General features: G+C 40.4%; 1 protein-coding gene across 3 annotated transcripts in view; it reads right to left on the bottom strand.

Moving 5' to 3' along the window:
• The window catches only part of usp25 (ubiquitin specific peptidase 25), a 189,758-nt gene that overhangs the window by 132,319 nt on the left and 40,639 nt on the right, over window positions 1–16,800 (bottom strand). For 2 of the 3 annotated variants that reach the window (XM_084320122.1, XM_084320123.1), the window contains exons 6-8: window positions 16,401–16,487; window positions 10,849–10,989; window positions 9,255–9,328 (exon numbers count right to left, since the gene is read on the bottom strand). In XM_084320122.1, coding sequence (XP_084176248.1) covers window positions 9,255–9,328; window positions 10,849–10,989; window positions 16,401–16,487 — 302 coding nt within the window. Of the gene's footprint in view, window positions 1–9,254; window positions 9,332–10,848; window positions 10,990–16,400; window positions 16,488–16,800 lie in introns of all 3 variants that reach the window. The other variant, XM_084320121.1, reaches the window with a different exon arrangement.

The following is a 16,800-nucleotide window of genomic DNA, read 5'->3' on the forward strand; positions in this document are numbered from 1 at the left end:
CTATATATTACTAGTGAAGCACTGCCTCACTAGTTGTCATGAAATAACCTCCACTGCTACAAACCATGTACCATGAGAAAAACATTTAGTTTCACCTCCAATGTTGCCCTAAAAACCATCAAACACAGACTATGAGGAGTTACCTTTCCTCTAAAAACCATCAGACAGACTATGAGGAGTTACCTTTCCTCTAAAAACCATCACACACAGACTATGAGGAGTTACCTTCCCTCTAAAAACCATCACATCATCATCATTAGGTGGCTTCTTCGTTCCGAAGGTTGCCTATCACTCTCCAACCCATTCTGTCCCCACTTCTTCTCTCCAACTCCGTGACTCCGCCTCTCACTCCACTCCAATCACAGACATCGTCTACCCAGCCTCTTCTTGGTCTTCCACTTCCTCTCTTTCCATCCACCTTCCCCATCACCACCTTCTTGAACATCTCCCCGCTGGATCCTCTCAGAACATGCCCGCACAACTCCATCTTTCTCTTTTTCAACCTCTCCAGCAGCTGTCCTCCTTGCATATCCGCTCTTCTCAGTACCTCCTCATTCTTGATCTTATCCTTCCATGTTATCTTCAGCATCTTCCTCAGTGTCCACATTTCAAAGGAGTCTATCATCCTCTTTGCCTCTTCATTCAGCGTCCATGCTTCTGCTCCGTATGAAAAGACTGACATAACATACGTTTCCAAAATCCTGGTCTTCGTTTTCCAACTTATGTTTCTTCTCAATAATTCTTTATGGTTCCAGAATGCGCCCTTTGCAATTCCGGTTCTTCTCTTAATGTCCATGTTAGCTCTTCCACCTTCACTGATCCAGCTTCCAAGGTACATGTACTCCTTCACTTGTTCAAGTTTTTCTCCATCCACCTGTATTTTACAAACAGTTCCTGGTGTTTTTTCAATGATCATTACTTTAGTTTTCTTTGTGTTTAGTGACATTCCATAGTTTTTGCATTCGACATTCAGCTTATTCATCATGTCCTGTAGATCTTCTTGACAGTTACAGACTATAGCAGTGTCATCCGCGTATCTTATATTGGTGATGTTCTCTTCGCCAAGTTTTACTTTTTTCCCTCCTCTCAGACCTTTTTTCATCAGTGATTCACTGTACATATTTAAGAGTACAGGGGACAAGATGCATCCTTGTCTTACACCCTTCTCCACCGAGAAGTCTCTTGATTTCTCCTTTCCTATTCTAACATTAGCCTTCTGCCTCCAGTATAAGTTGGCAATTATTCTTCGGTCAGAAACTGGTATTTTGAATTCTTCCATTGTTCTCATCAATGTTGTATGTTCAACTCTGTCGAAGGCCTTCGTGAAATCGATGAAGCAAATATACAGCTTCTTCTGTTGGTCTATCGATTTTTCACCAATGATTCTGAGTTGGCAGATTGCATCTCTTGTTCCTTTTCCTTTGCGAAACACATGATATAAATATGATAAATATAAAATATATAAAAATAAATTAACAGATACTATAAAAAAACGTAAGAAAGATTATTATAAATAACTTACTAGAAATGTATTAAAATGATATTAAAGGAACATGGAAAATTATAAACACAATAATTTGAAAATCAAATAACAAACCAGGCTATGTTGATCATTTTTCTGTAAATGGAACGGAAATAACCAACATGCATAATTTTTGTAAATGTTGGCCCAGATCCTGCAAGGGAGATCAAGCCTCCACAAGGGGGAGCCATTGCAGAACAATACATTGATAGGAATCCATCCACAATCCTTTTGTATGACGTATCTAGTATGGAAATAATTGATATTGTAAACAATCTCAAGAATAAAACATCTAGATGTGAATGGGATAGACATGTCTCTTATTAAAAAAAAATCAAAGAAATTGTAGATCCCATTACTTTCATTATGTAATCTATCTTTTAGGATGGGGAACTTTCCAACTAAAATGAAAACAGCCAAAGTAATTCCAATACATAAAGCAGGAGAAAAAAAATTATTTACAAATTATACTTCCTCAATTTTCAAAGATTCTGGAAAAAAGATGTGTTGCACGTCTGGACAGTTTTATTGATAAGAATGAGATATTGATTGATAGCCTGTATGGATTCAGAACTAACAGATCCACATCAATGGCTCTCATGCAGGTAGCAGAAGAGTTAACAAATTCAATCGATAATAAACAGTATGCAGTTGGAGTTTTTATTGATCTGAAAAAAGCTTTCGATACCATTGATCATGACATCTTACTCAGGAAACTTGAAAAGTATGGAATTAGAGGGGTAGGGCTCAGTTGGATAAAAAGTTACATAGAAAATAGGAAACAACGTGTGCAGATGGAGAGACCAGATCATCATGCAAAGAGATAACATGTGGGGTACCGCAAAGATCCATTTTAGGCCCGAAATTATTCATATTGTATATCAATGATATCCTTGCTGTTTCTGATAAACTTACATTTGTAATTTTTGCAGATGATACTAAACATTTTTGTTCAGGTGCAGACCTTCAACAGTTGCTAACAAATATTACAGGTGAACTGGGGAAGCTGAAATGTTGGCTTGATACTAACAAACTCTCCTTAACACTTTGAATGCCCATCACGACAACTCTCGTGTTATCAGCCCGACCCCTGAATACCCATCACGAGAATTCTCGTGATATTTTTTTTATTAGGGATCTGAATTCATAACTCATCAACCGAGTCTACCGTTGGGAAACCAGCTCCACCAGGAGCTCAGATGTGAAAAAAGCGCCCCCTATCGTCTCCCAGATGGTAATACACCCTTTTGGAATGGACTCAATGAAAATGGATGAGAAAAAAAAACTCCGGAATCCACATTTTACTTCTCACGCATGTAACCGGAGATGATCCCAGTCATTGTGGAGCCTCAGCACAGCGTGTAATATGTGTTTTACAGTATACGCGTTGGATCAATAAAATTATCGATTTTTGGAATGACGATCAGGAATTGGAATAATCCATTTGGATACCATCTGATCTCAGGTAAGGAATCTATTTTACCAGTCTTAGGATAATCAGACCTGTTTTCACGGAGATATAAGCTTTTCCTCTATGTTGTGAAGGGCCAGATTAAACTGAATATATATATGTATCGTTTGATATACTTTGTATATTATTTATATATATACACAGAATATCCCTTTACCTGCGTACAGACCAGAGTAATATTCGCTCTCCTATTGGACAGCGCCCCCAGGCGCCAACGCGCAAGCCCCCAACGGCAAGTTCAAAGACAACTGCAGGCATGTCAGAACATGCCCAGAGTCAGCGTAGTAATACGAGACAAGGACTGAGGTTGGGACTAGATATTCACTTAAGTATAAATACGGCGCAGGTGTAAACAGCAGTAACTTACCTAAACCTTACCCACCTTCACCACGAGTCAACGTGAGCAACCTTGCGTCTAAATAGAGCATTGAGAACCGCGTGCGAATAGAATGTTAAAGTGTCAGAGTTTAATGAAGTAACGTTGAGTTCGACTTAATCTAATGTGAAGTCAATAGTCGATCATTTATTGTATATCGTGCGGCCACAGTTCTTCCGTGTGTAGCATTACCCATCGGTTCGTCGTGTCTTTAGCTAGTGCACTTATCCAGGCTGTGTGGCCTAAATACGTCGCCCACACCCGAGGAGTCCTAGGCGAGAACCGTTGGACATGTACACAGGAGAATCGGCGCCGGCGATTGCAGAACCATTCCTGGTTGGATTATATTGATTTGGGACGTGACTACCGGAGAAGAGCACCGTTGATTTCCACTATCGTTTGGGATTTAACCTCGTGAGGATTACCACTCGGGCCTGCCTCGTGGACGGGGCTGGCTAGCTGTCGTCAATGCTGTCGAGCATCTTGGATTACAACTATTGCTTTTGTCTGCTGATCAAGGGAGTACAAGCACCGACTCCTGTACCTGGAGTCTCTTTATTCCCCGTTGACTCAGACGGAGTACCCGAACATTCTTCTACCCTCCAGGCCTTACACCCCGGAGGGAACCCATTGTCTCCAGTTGGTACCGGTGTTGCCCTATATAATTGCTACTATACAACAGGTGGCGTCAGCTTAGACCCATCGTAGGATTCCTGCTATTCTTAGTGACTTATGCTCTTGACTGACTTTACGTATATTCTTCGCCATACAAGCGCGACCCTAATTCTCATTCTGTAACCGAACGTTGCCTAATAATAATAAATTACCCTCCAATAGTATTTCTGTGTCAATGCCGTGTTCTTGTGGGTGTTCACCATCTATATTTGATGTACTGTTTGGCCAGTAATTAAAGTACATAACTAGCAGTGGTTTAATCTATCACAATCTTTAATACAGTCAGGGTTTTGTAACCCCTCAGTTACACTCTATATGTGATATGGCTGTTTGACTGTGCGAGCGATCAGGAACTAAGAGAATCTATTTTCAGCTCGCGGCACCAGCGTGCATACGTACACATACTATCGATAATCTAGCGACTATCTACTATCTAGATAATCTTATTTGAAAACGATTCATAAATAGGCAGAAAAATGACAACGTTCTAGAATATTACAGTACAGGGCGTTTATCACGGATTATTTTTTCCCCCTTGAAAACGAGGGCTTTTCAAAATGCTATAAACGGAAATGAACCGATAAAAAAAACAATCCGCTTCGACAATGTTGACTGGAAAATGAGTCATTGATAAGCGATGGGCAGATTAGACACATAGCCATAATTTAAAACATAGATTAGGCGATATTAATGCTAACATTGAAGTGGATGGTGGGCATTCAAGCACTAAATGTGCACCCCCTGCTGGGCACTGAAAGTGTTAAATATAAGTAAGTCTAAATTTATTTAGTTTGGTAATACAAAAATACATCCGGATACTCGAGTAGTGATATGCATAGATAATGTTCATCTTGAAATAGTAAATTAATATACTTTTTTTGGGTGTCGTGATAGACCAAAACCTCTGCTGGAAAACTCATATTACCGGTAACTATGTAAATAAAAAAAACAGCGCATATCTTAACCCATTCTTCGCCATTGACGGATTAAGCCGTCATTCCTCGCCATGCTTAATCTGCCAATGACGGATTACGCCGTCATCGAGATCAATATTTCAAATTTTCGTCATGGTATTCATATTTCACAGACGGATCCTTGACGGGTGCTTTGGATCTCCACTAAACTCTCCAACGGTTCAATATCGCCACCTGGTGGCCGATCGGCCAACCAGAAGTGGGGAAATGGGGCCGGAAGTGCTTAGTGTCCCCCCTATTCCGTCCGCCACTCGCTATCGCTCCCGGGGCTCCATCTCGACACACTGGATAATCGATCGGTTGCCATAACTCAATAAACAACGTTATTTGGACGTATATAGTATAAAGGCCTCTGCATGCTACAGAGACTGCAACGCAACTGCAACACAACATCAGCACGACTTCAACGCAACATGTTGTAGAGGGTGTTGTAGAGTGTGTTGTGAGGATGTTGCGTACCTCTCCCCAAAATCTAATCTGAACAACCTTGCGTTGATGTTGCATAGCAGTGATTGGTTGGTTAGCGAATGGGGGCGGGGCTGTCATAGAATAATATTGGTCCCGCAGCAAGGAATACCACCCTCCATTGTTGTAGCCAGCCAGCTAGCGTCGTTGATGCTATTCAATGCTCTATCATACCCAACTAACGTTAATGCCATTCAGAATTTATTAACATAGCTACAACAACACAGTAACGTTAATATAATTACATGCATCATTGTTTACAATGAACGGTGGGGCAGTTCGAAAGGACTGGACACGGACAAGTTGTTAAACAGCAATCAATTAATTTAATATAACAGGTCGTTCGAGCTGCATTTTCGTGCCTACAACCACAGGGATATATCCAGCTTTGACGAGCTCTCTCTCCTCCTGCCGATTAAATTCAGCAGCTCTTCCTCGACCTCGAGTGCCTGTAGCTGCCTGCATTTGTACAAAGGCGTCCATCCCTGCTGCTAGCTAACGTTAAAACTAACCTAAAGTTACACAAGCAGAATACATCACAAATACTTCCGGTCGGGGGATTTCAAAATAAAAGACAGACGTCTAAAAGCACCGGAAAGACGTTTATTTTGTACATTATCTAACGTTAACACGAACCTAAACTAACTTTAGATTAGTTTAGGTTCGTGTTAACGTTAGATAATGTACAAAATAAACGTATTTACGGTGCTTTTAGACGTCGCTCTTTTATTTTGAAATCCCCCGACCGGAAGTAAAAATAATGCTTCTTTTTCTGCTTGTTATCAATGGGTTGGTTGAGAAGGGAAATTTCATCTATCTAGGGAACCTAGCTACATCCGGGGTACAATGTTGCATAGGCTGCACATCCATGTTGTCACACACAACGGTGTCTGCAACACCGTTGCTTTGTCGATGTTGTGTGGCAGTTGCTTTGCAGTTTCTGTAGCATGCAGAGCCCTTTATACAACCCGGAAATGGTTCATCTAGATCAACATCCCATAATAGCGATCTTTTTGCTCCATGCTGATCACCCAACGGTAAGAGGAAGCTGCGGTGAGTTTCAGCGTTTTTGATTATTATTATCCATACAAACTGCTATGATCAATATATCACCCATACTACATGATTCATTTAACATCGGTCATTGCATTGTAAACGACCCTCCCCCCCTCCGGTCACCAGCAGATGATGAGTCATGACGTTTAGGACCTTGTACAATTGAAATTTTTTATCTGACGTCAATCGCTAGCAAACTGCATTTGATGATGTAATATATGCATAAATGGCTATAACTCACGTTCTATGAATTACTGCAGAAAACGATAAAAACATATTTATACTCTGGACGGTATTTTAGTATGAATGTGTGAATGAAAAAGTAAAACGTTCCTACACCCTGAACAATAGCTAATCGATGTTGAATGGGCCATAGTAATGTCAATTTAGCAATACAATTTAAAAAGTTATAGCCCTGCAAAGTAGGTGAACATCTCCATAGACAAATAGAGCTGGCAGAGGATGGTATAAGAAGGGTACAATGCCTGGCGAAGAATGGGTTAAGAAAAACCAGACACTAGGGATGTCCGATATTATCGGCCTACCGATATTATCGGCCGATATTGGCATTAAAATGTGATATCGGAAATTATCGGTATCGGTTTAAAAAAAATATATATATATATATTATAATTTCTTCTTCTTTTTTTTTTACATCTATTTAACCTTTATTTACCCATGCAAGCAAGTAAGAACAAATTCTGATTTTATTTGTCAAAAGTATGCATAATGTTGTGTTAATTCCACAACAAGAGATATGTAATGTTAATTACCTGAAATTATTCCGTTTTTTTGGGGGGGGGAACCCTGCATATATCGGTATTGGTTGATATCGGTATCGGAAATTAAGAGTTGGACAATATCGGTATAGGTAAAAAATCCAATATCGAACATCCCTACCAGACACATATTAAATTTGAGATTATACACAATTTATTGTACTCTTTTATTACCATATCTAATAGGGGTGTAAGGGTACACAAAAACCACGGTTCGGTACATACCTCGGTTTTGAAGTCACGGTTCGGTACGGGTTTTCGGTACAGTGGGGGAAAGTTTGGCTTTCCATGTTCCACCCAGGGGTGATGTAGTGTGCAGGAACTAATTGTACTTGTAGGGCTCTATTCTATATTGAAATTAATAATCGATTTGTTAAATAATTTTTTTTTATAAGATTGTGAAAAAAACAGCCCCCGGTGGGCGGTTGTTAGTGGTTAACATACCGCTGTATTCGTTCGGTATACAGCCATACTGAACGGTTCGGTACAGTTTGGTACGGTTCGGTACGGATACGTGTACCTTTACACCCCTAATATCTAACTTACTGTATAGAAACACATACAAAACTCATCTAAATCCTATTATTATCTTATAGAAAAAGGCAATAAGGGTTGTGAACAATGTTAGTTATCTCCATCCTACAAACACTGTTTTTTTAACTAAGGGCATTAAAGTTCCTTGACTTAGTTGACCTTAAAACAGCAGAGATCGTTTTTAAAGCTAGAAGTTATCAACTGCCAAGTAACTTACAAATTTAGTTTAAAGAACGAGAGGCGAGGTATAATTTAAGAAGAGCACTCAATTTCAAACAGCCTAGAGCTACAAAAACCACACTTAAAGTATGTCTGTCAGTTAAAGGAGTGAAACTCTGGAACAATCTACCGGATGAAATAAAAAACAGCAGGAGTATTTTTAAGTTTAAAAATATGTTTAAAAACAGGGTTCTAGAATCTTAGTCAAATTTAACGTAGAATCTGTTTTCTATCCATCACACAGACTATGAGGAGTTAACTTTCCTCTAAAAACCATCACACAGACTATGAGGAGTTACCTTTCCTCTAAAAACCGTCACACAGACTATGAGGAGTTACCTTTCCTCTAAAAACCATCACACAGACTATGAGGAGTTACCTTTCCTCTAAAAACCACCACACAGACTATGAGGAGTTACCTTTCCTCTAAAAACCATCACACAGACTATGATGAGTTATCTTTCCTCTAAAAACCATCACAGACTATAAGGAGTTACCTTTCCTCTAAAAACCATCACACAGACTGATGAGTTACCTTTCCTCTAAAAACCATCACACAGACTATGCAGAGTTACCTTTCCTCTAAAAACCATCAGACAGACTATGAGGAGTTACCTTTCCTCTACAAACCATCACAGTCACAGACTATGAGGAGTTACCTTTCCTCTAAAAACCATCACACAGACTATGAGGAGTTACCTTTCCTCTAAAAACCATAACACAGACTATGAGGAGTTACCTTTCCTCTAAAAACCATCACACAGACTATGAGGAGTTACCTTTCCTCTAAAAACCATCACAGACTATAAGGAGTTACCTTTCCTCTAAAAACCATCACACAGACTGATGAGTTACCTTTCCTCTAAAAACCATCACACAGACTATGCAGAGTTACCTTTCCTCTAAAAACCATCAGACAGACTATGAGGAGTTACCTTTCCTCTACAAACCATCACAGTCACAGACTATGAGGAGTTACCTTTCCTCTAAAAACCATCACACAGACTATGAGGAGTTACCTTTCCTCTAAAAACCATAACACAGACTATGAGGAGTTACCTTTCCTCTAAAAACCATCACACAGACTATGAGGAGTTACCTTTCCTCTAAAAACCATCACAGTCACAGACTATGAGGAGTTACCTTTCCTCTAAAAACCATCACACAGACTATGAGGAGTTACCTTTCCTCCTCGGCCTTCATCTGGAAGGCGTCTTCCAGCCAGTCCAGCAGCTTGTGGGTGAACTCACTCACATCCTGCTGGTCGGGACACAGACAAAACACAACAGACACACAGGCAAGTAAGACCAATTACCAGGCTGCTTTTGGGACAGAGCAGCACGGGGCAGCTGAGGTCAGGAGAGTTAAACAGGCTTTAACTAGGCCTGGGAGAAAAACCGACGCAAGACTGTCAAATCAATCGGGGGAGCTCCCGTAGCTCACCGCATATCTCGGCGCTATTTCTGCGTCGGGGAAAACCGTGCTTGTCACGGATCTGGGGGACACGAGTTCGATTCCCGGACCCGCCGTCATTTCTCAGAATGTCTTCCCCTGCTCTACATCCCATTTCAACCTGTTTCTGTCGGTCATGCTTGACCAGAAAAGCGATAAACGATAAAAAAATAAAGTTTTAAAAAAAAGACTGTCAAATCAGTGGGAAAATGTGTAACCTGGGGGACATGACCGAGTTTTGGAAAACGGGCTGACTCATCCGAGCAAACGAGTTCAGTGGTGGTTGAAACCTCCTAGAGGCGGTGAATAGACGCAGAGGGCACTCCATCACACAAATCAATGCCACCTCCTCTAATGCGGCTCACTAACCTGGCTGATACACAAAGCAGAGACCTGACCGATGAGTACAGTGGTGGTCACAGGGTTAACCTCTGGGCGACCTTCACAGAAACATTAGCTTAGCGTTATTGCTATCTGGTAGAGGAGGGAGTGGGTGAGGGGGTTGGGCATTTTGTACATTTGTCATATTAACATTACTGCACATTAGCATACGTAGGCTAATCCCAGGGCGATAATATTTCTTTGCATAGTTCAGTGGGAGCGTTGTGGGTTCTGGGGATTAACGTTTATAGACAAGCGAGGTTAAGCGTCTAAGCGTGGGAAGAGCCAGGGATAGAAGAGACACCCTGCTGAGTCAGTAGAAAAGTGATGGAACTGAGGGGAGGTCACATCATCAGACAAGAGGACAAGTCACAATAGAATCAAGTCTTTCAGATGCAGACAAAGCAGAAGGTTAAACAGAATACAAATGGCACAGACACAGTTCAAGTCATAAAGGTGATCTATTTGAATCCTTTACATTCCCTGCTCAGAAGCACACCAGCGGTAATAAATGTTATTAATAATGAACTGATAATGAATTGGTAATGAATTGATCTGATTGTAATTGATCATTAGACAATGGAAAACAGGAGTGGAACTGATGATCCAATCAGACAATGGATTACAGTTCTTCGGGCAAAGATTTGAGGCATCGTAAAACATGTTAAACCACAGTTATCTTCAGTTTGATTAATTTTTAAAGGTGATAAGTATACAAATGTGTTATGATTAATTTAGTTAGGCATGAATATTAAATATAATAATTGAATAATTATTTTACATTTATTTTACATGAATAAACATTTTGAATGTCGGTTTTGCAGATCAATGTACTAGTTGTATTTCCACACTCATATTGCTGCTTTCCGCCACATATTGTAAATGTTGGGTGAATGTTATAGCCTCTAGTATAGGCCAGTAGGTTATGGATGAAGATCGCTTACCTGCTGCTGAGACTCACTGGACTTGAAGGCATCTTTGAGGATCTCCACGGCTCTGGACGGGTCTGCATACTTTCTCTTGGAACCCACCATGAGGGAGAAAAGGTGCCTCAATTCCTGCATGAAGGGCAGGTTCCTGTGCTCCTGTTTGGAGAAACACAAACGGCGGCTCTACCATAACCAATAGGAACTGTGTTTGAGCAACAGAAAATATATTCAAAATTGTTGTTATGATGAAGTTCGCCATGAAGTTCGCCTTTTCCCCATATAAATAATTAGGCTGTTTGCAATTTCCTCCGTCTAAAAGCAGAAATGAGGAAGCATATTTCTGGTGCCGTGTAGTGGTGCAGGGTAGATGGGATGGAAACATTGAGAGAGCAAAGAAAATGGCAACATTGCAAAGCTTATATGAAGTAGAAAATGTATTCAGCTCGTAGACTATAGAACAGAACAGCGAACAATTTAAAAGGTTAAAGGCATAATATTTAACATGTTATATATTTTGTTGAGTTGTGTAGTTACATTATCCAAAATGTTTCCAACAATGTTCAAACCTAGAGAAATACGTAATTAGAATAAAAATAATTGAGCCTTTAGTTTGGTCACCTGTAAATGGCGTACATAATTTTTGCTATGCTACACCTTTGAGCTACTCAGCAACTGTGATTAATACAGATGTGGGTGATGAGCAGAGTCTTTTGTTATTGTTTTGATTGAGAGAAACATACTGACCCCTAGCAGCAGAAATTACATACTGTGCGTTTAACACAAACATACCAGTATACATAGTGATTTATAATGCGTCATATCCAGTACAGTGACCCACTAATAAAGATCACAATGAGACACAGGACATATGATGGTAAAGTAAACATTTACAACCAAAGCCCAGACTTGTTGAACACAGACGTTGTTTTTCTGTGCTACGGAGAGAGAGCGGGATATTGATGTCAGATTAGGAACTAAGCCCTGGAAGTGTCCCACTGTTGGTGGAGTAGTATAGTAACATTAAGACTGAGAGGGACTAAAGCCAAAAGATGACTGGTGCAGGCTCCACAGCCTCGACAGAAGGCTTAGACCAGCTTAGTGAATGGGTGCTAACCCTACGGTGAGCTCACTTTAGAGACGAGGAAGGGAAAGCCCCTCTTTTTGAGAACTACACTGACAACGCAACCCAGGGAGGCTTGGCTTAGCTAAGATGCTCAAAGTCGCAGGATCACTGCAGCTATGATGAGAGATGCCCACTATGTGTGTGTGTGTGTGTGTGTGTGTGTGTGTATTGGTGGAGAAATCCCATGGCTCCAGTAAAACATTTCACAACATTGGAGATTTATTGGCTTGCAAGCACTGAACTGCCTGGGTTGTGTGGGAGAACATTCTGTGACCTGAACAGGAAGGGAGATGACCTAGCAGCTGAAACGCTCCCAACAACATCCTGCACTATTTGATCCTGGGGGCTCCCAAAAGTCTTTTGAGAAGAGTTGCCCAAAGTAGGGACTGCGGGCAAAATTCTGTTCGCCACAATATTATTTCTGGCCCTCCAAAAGGGTACCAGAGAATGATAAAAGATATTCTGGTTGGTCTATTTTGATGCAATGTATCTACTTGAGGGGATTTTCTTTAAACTAGCTTGACTAGTTTAAACACACTGACATTAGACCACAGACAATGTTATTTACTTCTTACACAAATTAGATTATCAACGTCCAGTGCATTATTTGGCCCACAACCCATGTCAAATTTCATCCCTTGGCCCTCTGTGTCAAAAGGTTTGGGCACCCCTTTACCCTTTAGTGGGTTAAGCTGCTTTAACGGGTCATGCTTTCAGGGCGAAAACTCTGCTGACCCTGGCGGGCTAACGAGCCATTACAAAGTAGCTAGGGCATTGTATAGTAACGGCGGACATAGTTAAAACGTTTCACTTTCAACACATTTTAGTCAGAGATTAAACAATCGCCAGTGCCCTGTAACACTCAGTGTATGCTGCTTACTGTATTCAGTGTTAACTACCTCAACACAGGGTTCCCACCGATTTTGCTGAATTTAATTCAAGGACTTTTCCAAGCACTATTTTTCATTTTAAAGGGGCATTTAAAGGGATACAATTCACTTTTAAATGCTGTTTTTTTATAGGGAAAAAAATATCCAATCCAATATTTATGGCTTAAAACCAATTTCCAACAATTAGTTACACTAATGAACCATCAGTGCCACTGGTTAACATGGTTGAATGCCAGCACCCACTTCAATGATAGCGTTGTGAACGCATAATCTATGTCTTAAATTATGGCTATGTGTCTAATCTGCCCGTCGCTTATCAATGACTTGTTTGCAGTCAACATTGTCTAAACGTTTTTTTTTTTTTTTTTTTTTTTTTTTAAATAATCGGTTCATTTCCATTTGATAGCATCTTGAAAAGCCCTCGTTTTCTTGAAAGTTTCAGGAAAATATAAAGATTCCGTGATAAGCGGCATTTACTGGAATATTCTGGAATACACAACATTTTTTGTAATTTTTCTGCCTATTTATGAATAGTTTTCAAATAAACGCTAGATTATCGATAGTATATGTGTACTTATGCACGCTAAAGAAGCAAGCTGAAAAACCTATTCTCTCATTTCCTGATCAGCGCGCACACACACACACACACACACACACACACTAGGGTTGGGCACCGAGAACCGGTTATAATAGGAACCGGTTCCTAACTGCCGGTTCTGGAACCGGAAGTAACATATTTGCATTTCGATTCTTAATTTCGATTCTTAAAAAAAAATTACTTTGTTAATTAATACCCTAGTTACAGTACAGCAACCAAATTAAACTGTATCAAGTCAACTGACAATGTGAAAGTATGAAAAAAATTTAAGATTAAAAAAATATATATATAAAATCTCCTGCGAAATAAGCTGTGAGCTGTTTTGACCTGCACCTCAAAGAATCGGAATCGAGAATCGTTTAGAACAGGAATCGAAATGGAGAATCGGAACCGGAATCGTTCAAATCCAAATGATGCCCAACCCTAACACACACACACACACACACACACATGGGGCAAACGCTGATATCTTTGTGAAAACAGATCCGATTACCCCAAGACTGGTAAAATAGATTCCTTACATCAGATCAGATGTTCTCCAAAAATATTATTCCAATTCCTGATCGCCATTCCAAATATCGAATGGTTTATTGATTCAGCGCTGGTTTTCCGGCTGGGCAATCACTTCGATCCTTCAGATGGCTTGCCGGAAAAGTAAAATGAGGAAACTGGACCCCCCCCCCCACCAGTCTAATCCAATGGGGTGCAGTTACACAGGGAGAGACGATAGGGGGCGGTATTTTCCCAATGGAGCCAAGAGAGTTTGGAGCACTAGCGTGAGGCTCGATTAATGAAATATTCATTCAAATCGCTAATTTAAAAAAAAGACAAACAAACGCTATATAGCGTTGCTGGCATTCAACGGGCGGCATGAACTAACGACATAAAGCGTCCGTGTTAAATAAAAATAAAAATGTATTTCTTGATTCAGAACAATTTTATTATGGATGAACAAAACTTTCAATGTGAATGGTTGATTTGAATTTCAATTACTTTTTAAGCACCTTGTTAAAAATTGGCTGTTTTCAAGGAATTCCAGGCCTTTGAAAAAAATCAAGCACTTTAACTCATTGACCGCCGGGGATTAGACAGGGCCCCGTTCTAGCAATGCCACGCTTTAAAGGGGAACTATTTTACTATTTCTTTCACTATTTGGGCACTTTTACACAATTTCTGTGAGTTTATGGAACACCTCTGTAATTTTGTATTTTTTTTTAATTCATTGTTTTGTATTTCTAATGAAGTCCTCAAAAACAGCATTTTTCTACCTCAAGATCTTAAGCCGTTTTGAGCCTGGGCTCCAACCACGGTGGGAACTGTGTGGAGTGTGTGAGAGTCTCAGCAGAGTCTCATGCAGCTGAGTCTCTCTGACATCACAAATCAGCACATTTTCAGATGACTCAGTTCAGTGAGGGTGAATATTGTGAGAGAATTGGAAGAATGCGGCAATATGAGAATTAGAGACCTAGATCATATTAATATAAGTCCACATAGCTAGGAAACAATGCTAAACACTGAAAAAGGCCATTCATAAGATAGTTCCCCTTTAAAAGATAGGAGTGCGTCACCTTGTTTGTAGAGCTATAACTATATTCTATATTATAGCTATGGATACAATACTATGGCCCATTTGACATCACCTATCTATCGTTCAATATGTGAAAAAGAATACATTTTCCATCCATACGTAAGTATTGTTATAGTGTGGTTTGGCGATCTCAGACTCATTCCCTATGGCAGTGTTTCTCAAAGTGGGGGGGGCGCCCCCCAGGGGGGGCGCAGAAGCATGACAGGGGGGGGCCTTGAAATTTATTAAAAAAAGAAAAGAAAAAAAGTTTTTTTTTTTTTTTTTTTTATTCCAGAAAATTATCACTAAAGTGCTATCTGTTGCAGCTGCACTGTTCTCCATGAAAATACCATTTCTCAAAATCTGAAAACCATTATTTAATAAAACACAGAAAAGGATCACCAAGTTACTCTGGATAAAAAAAAACCTTTACAGACAACATTGAGACAAAGCATCCTGACACATCTCCATCCAAACTCTTGGAAGAACTCTTTGAAATCTCATCTGATACCACCTGGAGAGCTAGTTTCAGAGTGTGGTGCTGAGTACCAAGTATCTCATCTCATGGCCCACCAAGTATCTCATGATGCAGCAGTTAAGGTGTTGATACCATTCAGCACCACATACAGTATCTGTGTGAAGCTGGCTTTCCATCCATGACAGCTCTGAAAACAAAATATAGGGCCAATTTGAAAGGTCGCGATATTGGTGTTATTTCGATAAATTTAAACATGGCCCATTTCATGACTATTTTGTTGGGGGGGGGGGGGGGGGGGCAAAATATTTTGGTCCGCCAAAGGGGGGCCTGACAGAAAAAGTTTGAGAAGCACTGCCCTATGGTAACACCGAGGTCCCCGGATGAATAATGAATAAAAATATTGAAAAAAAGGAAAAACTAAAACTATCAAATAACGTATATACGTGGTTGGCATTCAAAGGATGACGCCCAATAACGTATATAAAAGTTGTTGGCGGTGAATGAGTTAATCACTTCAAGGACCTTGTGTGAACCCTGTGTACCACGTGTGCGTCATATTGAGGAACTTCTTACACTGTTGATTTGCGTTTTGCACCACTGACACTGTCTCCAACATCAAATCCTGTACATTTATTGCATGTCAAAATGTACCTCTTTTCTTGATCCTCCAATCACACAACTGTTGCTTTGTCGAAAGGGAAGCAACGGTTGTGATTAGAGGATCGAGGAAAGAGGGCAGGGTTTGAGATGGGTGAAATTAGGTATTTCAGATTCAGATTCTAATCTGCTTCCAAAGAGACTTTCTAAACTTGAAAGACTTTCTAACTTGGCATCGACTAAGGTCACACTATCTATACTGCATCCACCCTTCTATGGAGACCTAGGGATGGAGATGGGAGGGTGTCACGTACCTTCTGGTTGCGAGGCAGGGCCTGAACCCTGGCCGGGGGGGAGTAGTGCAACACCAGCCTCTGGAACTCCAGAAGGTTGAACAGAGACTGAGGGAGACATGTGGAGGAGTTCAGTCAAATAAAAAGGAGCTCAACATTATTCAACACACATTCACAATTTCACATTCAAACATTTCCCTAACTGTAGCAACAAGACTGGTTTATGGCCTTCATGACTGCAGCCTTTTAAAAAGTGAAATAAGTCGTTGTCATACGGATTTTATGGTCATATTTCACTCAATAGTATATTCGCCGGATGAGAGCGCGAAACGGACACAGTGGTGAAAAGCGCCATGCTTCGCGGGGGCGAGGAGGCTTGGAGGTTCGTTTTGGAGGAAGATTTACTTATCTTTGTAGGGAG

The sequence above is a fragment of the Notolepis coatsorum genome (genome assembly GCF_963971535.1).
Source record: "Notolepis coatsorum genome assembly, chromosome: 8".
NCBI lineage: Eukaryota > Metazoa > Chordata > Actinopteri > Aulopiformes > Paralepididae > Notolepis > Notolepis coatsorum.